This window comes from Anser brachyrhynchus, assembly GCF_964034855.1.
Source record: "Anser brachyrhynchus genome assembly, chromosome: 2".
NCBI classification, from domain to species: Eukaryota; Metazoa; Chordata; class Aves; order Anseriformes; family Anatidae; genus Anser; species Anser brachyrhynchus.
Genome location: NC_137695.1, coordinates 81923584 through 81930634, shown reverse-complemented (window position 1 = coordinate 81930634; position 7051 = coordinate 81923584). Strand labels below are relative to the sequence as shown.

General features: G+C 57.5%; 1 protein-coding gene across 1 annotated transcript; it reads left to right on the top strand.

Moving 5' to 3' along the window:
• The first annotated feature begins 2371 nt into the window (after positions 1-2371).
• FOXC1 (forkhead box C1) lies at positions 2372-4442 on the top strand. Its single transcript, XM_080579296.1, has one exon. It carries the CDS (start codon positions 2512-2514, stop codon positions 4300-4302), a length of 1791 nt encoding a protein of 596 aa, XP_080435422.1. The 5' UTR covers positions 2372-2511; the 3' UTR covers positions 4303-4442.
• The last annotated feature ends 2609 nt before the right edge of the window (positions 4443-7051 follow it).

The window sequence follows — 7051 nt, the reverse complement described above, 5'->3', positions numbered from 1 at the left end:
ACACACACATACACGCGGGCACGTCTTTCCCGTACAAATTCCACCCCTTAAAATAGATTTCAGCTCGTTCCCTTCAACTGATCTATTATTAACGCTAATGAAGCTGCAGAGGTACAGGCTGGGAGGTAAGGAAGAGTACCGGCTTGGATTTCAGATATCCGAAGAACTGGTGAAACACGCCGCTGGGCAGACACGTCTATCTACGACTCGCCCCGTGTTTAAAGCGCGAAAATAAAATCTTCTCTGAGACCCAAAAGCAACCGAAAAGGAAATGTTAAAAAAGAAATCACCGAGCCCTCACTCTCCGATCCCTCTGAGCTCCCGTTAAAGTGTTAATCTAAACATCTCATGACAGCCCAAATACGCTTTCAGACATTCAAACAAAGGCAACGACCCCAGAAATCAAGTCTTTACGGCAGATCCGGCCAAACAATTTCAGGAGCATCCATTTTATTGTACCTATTCTTTTTTTTTTTTCGCTTGTGACACACCTGACGTGCCACGGAGTCCACTCTGAAAGAGATTAGGAACAAAAGAGCGCTCTCTGCGGCTCCGGTCAATAAATAAAGAAGCCGCTCGCTCCGCCGCATCCCCTAAGGTCTGCAGAGATTTACCTGCACAAGCGAGCTAAAGACCCGGCACAAAGCACGGCGCCCGTGTTTATAAACAGCAGAGGCAGCGGGCGCTTTCTTTGCGGGCCGTCAGAGGAAAGCCCTTCATGGCTGAGTAATAAAAGGGAGCTGTGGAGGGAGGACTCGGCAGAAGCTGGTCAGCTGGAGGAATGCGATCCCTTCGGGAACGTCGGGGCAGGCAGGCGGCCGGCTGGAGGCAGGGCTGGGGCTGGGGCAGGGGCATCCGATCGCCCGCACCCGCACAACCCCCCCGCACTTTCCCCTCCGTCCCCGAGGCCGCGGGGGGTGAGGCTGAGCCTCCCTCGGAGAACAGCGAGCGAGCCGGAGCAGCCCGGGAGGCAGCCGGGAGGGAAGGGGAGGAGAGAGCCCGGCGGGAGGGCGCGGGGAGAGGAGGCGAACGAGCCTGAAGGGGGAAAAAATAAGAGTAAAATGGAAAAAAGAAAAAAAAACATAAAAAGAAATGAAAGAGAAATGAAAAAGAAATTAAAAAAAATAATAAAATGGAAAAAATAAACGAAAAAGTGAAAATGAAAAAATAAAATAAAATAATAAAATAAAATAAAATAAAATAAAATAAAATAAAATAAAATAAAATAAAATAAAATAAAATAAAATAAAATAAAATAAAATAAAATAAAATAAAATAAAATAAAATAAAAGTAGGGGAGGAACACGCGCGGCGGGGAGCGGGGTGCACGCGTGGGTGGGAAGCGCTCCGGGGGAGCACGTCCATGTGTATTTGCACTGGTTAAATATGGGGCTATGTGGATGCGCGCACGTCCTGCGTGCGCCCGGGGCGGGTTGCGCGGGTGGGGGGCGTGGGGTGGGCGCGCAAAACGCGCGCAGGACCAAGGGGGGGTCCACGCGTGCCCCGGGGATCCGCGTGTGCCGGCGAGCGTGTGTGGCCGGTCCCCGAGAGCTGCGACTCCCAGGGCTGCTGCTGCAGGGATTTTTTTTTTCCCGTCTTTTTTTTTTTTTTTTCCCTCTCTCTCTCTTTTTTTTTTTAAGCTCGCTTTTTTCTTTTTTTTTTTTTTCTTTTTTTTTTTCCCTCCTCATTCAGAGCCCCGGGTGTCTCCCGGCCCTCATTGGCCGGCCGAGCTCGGCGGGGCGGAGCCGGGCCGCCTGCAAAAGGAGGAAAAGAAAAAAAAAAAAAAGGAGAGAGAGCGAGAGAGGGGAGAGAGAGAGGGAAAAAAAAAAAAGGAGAAAACTGTAAGTGCGTAAAAAAGTTCTCGCCGCGGTGACGGATGCTCAAAAGTTCAGGAGTTTTTCCGATGCTTCGCAAAGCAGCCTGCGACTGAAAAAGAGACTGAAAAACGAGCGAGGGAGAGAGAGAGGGCGAGTTTGCACTGGGAGACCGGGAAGGTGGATTTTTTGCCGCTGCTGCCGCTCGCTTAAGAAAAAAAAAAAAAAAAAAAAGCCAGCAAAACACATCCCTCTACTTTTGTCCCTCCTTTGCAGACAACTTGTTGCAGATCCCCGTGGAGCGAGGAACCGGGAGCGTGGGAGCCTCTTCGCGAAGGTTTTATTTCCTTACTACTCTTTCTGCGTTGGGAAGCTGCTTTCTCCGCTGCGATTCCTTTTTTCGCCCTCCGCCGGTTTCTTGCGAGAAAACGCTTTCGGCCTCCCCCCCCGGCCCGGGCTCTTTTTCCCCCCCCGGCTCTGACTTTCCCCTCCTCCCCCCCCCGGGGCCGGTGGGCTTTGGCGGCCGAGGACGGAGCGGAGCCTCCCGGCGCCGCCGTCGGGCTCCGTGCCCCGTTTCCCCGCGCTCCGCCGGGGGCTGCCCGGTGCGGCTCGGTCGGCGGAGCGGCGGAGGGGTGGAGGGGAAAGGGCCGAGCTGCTCGGGCCGGCGGGGAGGCAGGGCGAAAGCTGCCGGGGGGACATGCAGGCTCGCTACTCCGTGTCCAGCCCCAACTCCCTGGGAGTGGTGCCGTACCTCGGCGGCGAGCAGAGCTACTACCGAGCCGCCGCCGCGGCGGCCGGCGGGGGCTACGCGGCCATGCCGGCCCCGATGAGCATGTACTCGCACCCGGCCCACGAGCAGTACCCGGGCGGCATGGCCCGAGCCTACGGGCCCTACACGCCGCCGCCGCAGCCCAAGGATATGGTGAAGCCGCCCTACAGCTACATCGCCCTCATCACCATGGCCATCCAGAACGCGCCCGATAAGAAGATCACCTTGAACGGGATCTACCAGTTCATCATGGAGCGGTTCCCTTTCTACCGGGACAACAAGCAGGGCTGGCAGAACAGCATCCGCCACAACCTCTCCCTCAACGAGTGCTTCGTCAAGGTGCCCCGCGACGACAAGAAGCCCGGCAAGGGCTCCTACTGGACCCTCGACCCCGACTCCTACAACATGTTCGAGAACGGCAGCTTCCTCCGCCGCCGCCGCCGCTTCAAGAAGAAGGACGCCGTCAAGGACAAGGAGGACAAGGACCGCCTGCACCTCAAGGACCATGCCCCGCCGCCGCCGCGCCCGCCGCCGCCCGCCGCAGCCTCCGCCGCCGCCGTCGAGCCCGAGGGCGGCCCCGCCGGGGGGGGCAGCGCCCCGCCGCCGCCGCCCCCCGTCCGCATCCAGGACATCAAGACGGAGAACGGCACGGCCTCGCCGCCGCACGCCGGCTCCCCCCCCGGCGCCGCTCCGCCGCTGGGCGCCGTGCCCAAAATCGAGAGCCCCGACAGCAGCAGCAGCCTGTCGAGCGGCGGCAGCCCCCGCAGCGCCCTCCCCTCCGCCCGCTCGCTCAGCCTCGAAGCCCCCGAGCCTCCGCCGCCGCCGCCGCCGCCGCCCCCTCCGCCGCCGCCTCCCCACCACCACCACCACCACCACGGGCCGGGCTTCAGCGTGGACAACATCATGACCTCGCTGCGCGGCTCCCCGCAGGGGGCGGCCGAGCTGGGCTCCGGCCTGCTGCCCCCCGCCGCCGCCGCCGCCGCCCCCCGCAGCGGCATCCCCCCGGCCCTGTCCCTCGGCGGCTACTCGCCGGGCCACAGCTCCGTCTACAGCTCGCCCTGCGGCCAGCCCGCCGCCTCGGCGGCCACCTACCACTGCAACATGCAAGCCATGAGCCTGTACGCGGCGGCGGGCGGCGCGGAGCGGACCCCCGGCCACCTGCCCCCCCCCGCCGCCGCCGCCGCCAGCCCCGCCGAGGAGCCGCTGCCCGACTACGCGCTGCCGTCGGGGGGCGGCGGAGCGGGGGGCGGCGGCGGCGGCGGCGGCGGCGGCGGAGGAGGGGGCGGCGGGGGGGCGCTGGGGCACGGCGGGCTGGGCGGCGCGGCGGGCGGCCACCAGGAGGGGCAGCACCCGCACCCGCACCCGCACCAGGGCCGCCTGGCCTCCTGGTACCTCAACCAGGCGGCGGCGGCGGCGGCGGCGGCGGCGGCGGTGGCGGCGGCGGGGGAGCTGGGCCCGCTGGCGGGCGCGCCGGGCTACGGGGGGGCGCAGCAAGGCTTCGCCGCCGCCCCCAGGGAGGTCTTCGAGGCGCCGCGCCTCGGCCTCAGCGCCTCGCCCGGAGGAGGAGGCAGCGGCGGAGGCCCGGGCGGCGGCGGCGGCGGCGGCGGCGGCGGAGGAGGCGGCGGGGCGGGGGGAGGCAGCTGTCAGATGGCCTTCCCCGGCAGCCAGCCCCTCTACCGCACCTCCGGGGCCTTCGTCTACGACTGCGGCAAGTTCTGAGCGCCCCCCCCGACGTCCCCCCCGCCAACTCCCCCCCCCGACGCCGCTCGGGGGTCCCCGCGGCCGCCCCGAGGGAGAGGAGAGCGCGGGCGAAAAGCCTTTGTACAGAGACAGCTCCAAAGCATGTCTTGGTTTTGTTAAAGGACAGTGTTACTCCGATAACACGTAAGTTTTTTCTGTTGTTGTTGTTGTTTTTTTCCTCCTTGCTTTTGAGAAATACTCCCTCCAACCTCACCCCTCCACCCCGTGCGCCCCGGCCCTTAAGGTATCGCCAGGCCCTGTGTTTAAAAGGGGGCGAAAAACCCAGCGTAGAGTACCGGCTTCTCCCCGCTCCTCCCCGTCCCGGACCCTCCTCTTTTACAAGGACTTGTTTTAAAATGTAAATTGCGACATAGTAATTTATTTTTAATTTGTAGTTGGATGTTGCGGACCAAACGCCAGAAAGTGTTTCCCCCCTTCCCTGAAAATTGACTGAAACGCTGATTTTTTTTTTTTCACTATATATAAAAAAGGGAAACTGTATTAATCTTATTCTATCAATATTTTTTCTTTTTTTTTTTGTTGAAAATATTCTGAAGGTATTGCATTGTTTGTTTATTAATAAATTACCATTCAGTTGGAATGCTCCTCCACACGTCTGTATATTTTAATACTTTCGTTCAGAGCGAGGGAGAGAGAGGGGAAAGGGATTTCCTAGCTAACTTTGCCGATGGAACAGCTCGTTCCCCTCCGCGCAAATTCCAGAGACCATTTAGGATCTGCCAGGTCGAAAAAAATCCCTTTTCGGTCTCTTCTGCAATATGTTCCACTTAGTCAGCTCGCCTTATCCGCTAGGAAAAAAAAGAAAAAAAACATACTTTCCCATGGCAGCTCTGAGTTGGCAAATAAACAAACACGTTTTCTTAGCAATTAATGGGCAAGACCTGGAACCATTTGGCCGTGCGCAGCGGCAGGACAAGCTCACGGCTTTTTAAATAAGGTGCCCGTGTAAGGCTATGGGAAGCGCCAACGCCGAGTGGGCGCCCGTGTGTGGCTGCGAGCCTACATCGGGCTGGCGATCGCTGTGGGTGCACTGCATACGCGTTTATATCCAGGGTTTCCATACGGATCCGTATTGGAAAAAGGATTGCCTATTTATTCACGGCTTCATATACGCGTCGCATGTGTTTCTGAGCTCCACGGTGTATTTTGGATGGCAGCTCTCCTGTAACACGGATATTCGTAAATATAATGTAAGCCTACTTTGTAGAACTGGTGGCAACGCGCGCCATCACACCCGTGAAGCCGCTACTGTAACGTAGAAATATATTTTAAAGTCCTATTTTATGTCAGGAAAAAAATAATAACGAAGTAGTTGGATTAAAAGGGTGCCTGTGCGCTCTAGCCTTACACCTCTGTAGCTCTTACTCCTGTCCTTTAGGGACATTGCCGCTCTGTTGGGAGTGCCCTAATTGCTCTGCCCGAGATTGTTTTAGAAAGAGTTGGCGTGGCAGAATTTTTCTTATATAGTCTTTTTTTTTTTTTTTCGCCTCTTCCCTCCCTCCTTTTTCCTTAAACCTGTAGGAAAAAAAAAAAAAAATGTTACCAGGGGAGCTGCTTGTCAGACCGAGAATCTCACCTTCTGGACATTTTGCAATTAAGAACCTACGGGCGATGGGGGGATCACCTCCCCCTTTTGTAAATAACCACCGAAAACGCAATAAATTCATTAACTTAAAAAGAATCTGCCTTGTCAGTCAGACCTAGGAAGAAGATTATTTGATTAGAGATATTTAAGGCCTAAAGTTTGCTTTCAAGATAATACAGTTTCCTATCAGTGCCTCTTATCTAAAGGCAACACTTAGCAGTAATTGCCGCTGCATTGTTAAGGGTTACACTGTAAATAAATACGAAGGTATTTACAGTTAAACCTTATTACCTGGCTTTTGAGCTGCTCTTCCTCTCCAAAGCGATAATCCGCTGTTAGAAAACCCCTTAAGCAGAGCGGCCGAACCGGGCGCTTGCTGCATAAAGCTGGTTTGAAGTGCGTTTGTGGAAATACCTCGCTCCTTTTATTTGATTTTATATATATATGTATATAATTATTTGGCTCTCGCTAAAGAGCTTCTCGGCCTTCTTTATAGCCGTTTGCTGGTTGAATCGGGTCCGACAAAGCGCAGCGCTCCGCCGCCCTGTTATTCTGGGGCCGAAGCGGGGGCAAAGCGGAGCCGAGCGGGTCGGCTGCGGGGTCCTTTGGGGGGGGGGGGGGGGGTCCCAGCTCCCCCCGCACCGCTGCCGGCCCCGGCTGGCCGGGGCCTTTGGCCGCCTCCTGCTTTCGCTTCTTTTCCCCGGGAGAAGCGGAGCCCTGGCGGCGGCAGCGGGGGGGCTGCGCGGAAACGCCGTGTCCGCCTCCTCCCCTCCCGGTATCGAAAATCGGGCTGAAAATTAAAGAAATGAGAGGGCAGAGCGGCGACTGCATGTGCTGTTTGCCTAGTTTTTTTGTTCTCATCGGACGCTGGTCTCTTTGCGATTTAGTATTTATTTTTATTATTATTTTTTTTTTCCAGCGGTGGGGTGATGGGGGGGAAATAAAATAGCAGGGAAAACAGCAGTAAGCTCGGCTCGTCCGGGCTGCGGGGGGATGTATGTGTGTGTGGAGGGGCAGAAATGGGGGGGTTGAAGCTCCCGAACAAGTGCCGCGGCCGCGCAACTTGCGCTCCCCGCCTGGCTGCAGGAGGGCAGCGAAGGCCCGGGGGGGGGGGGGGGGGGA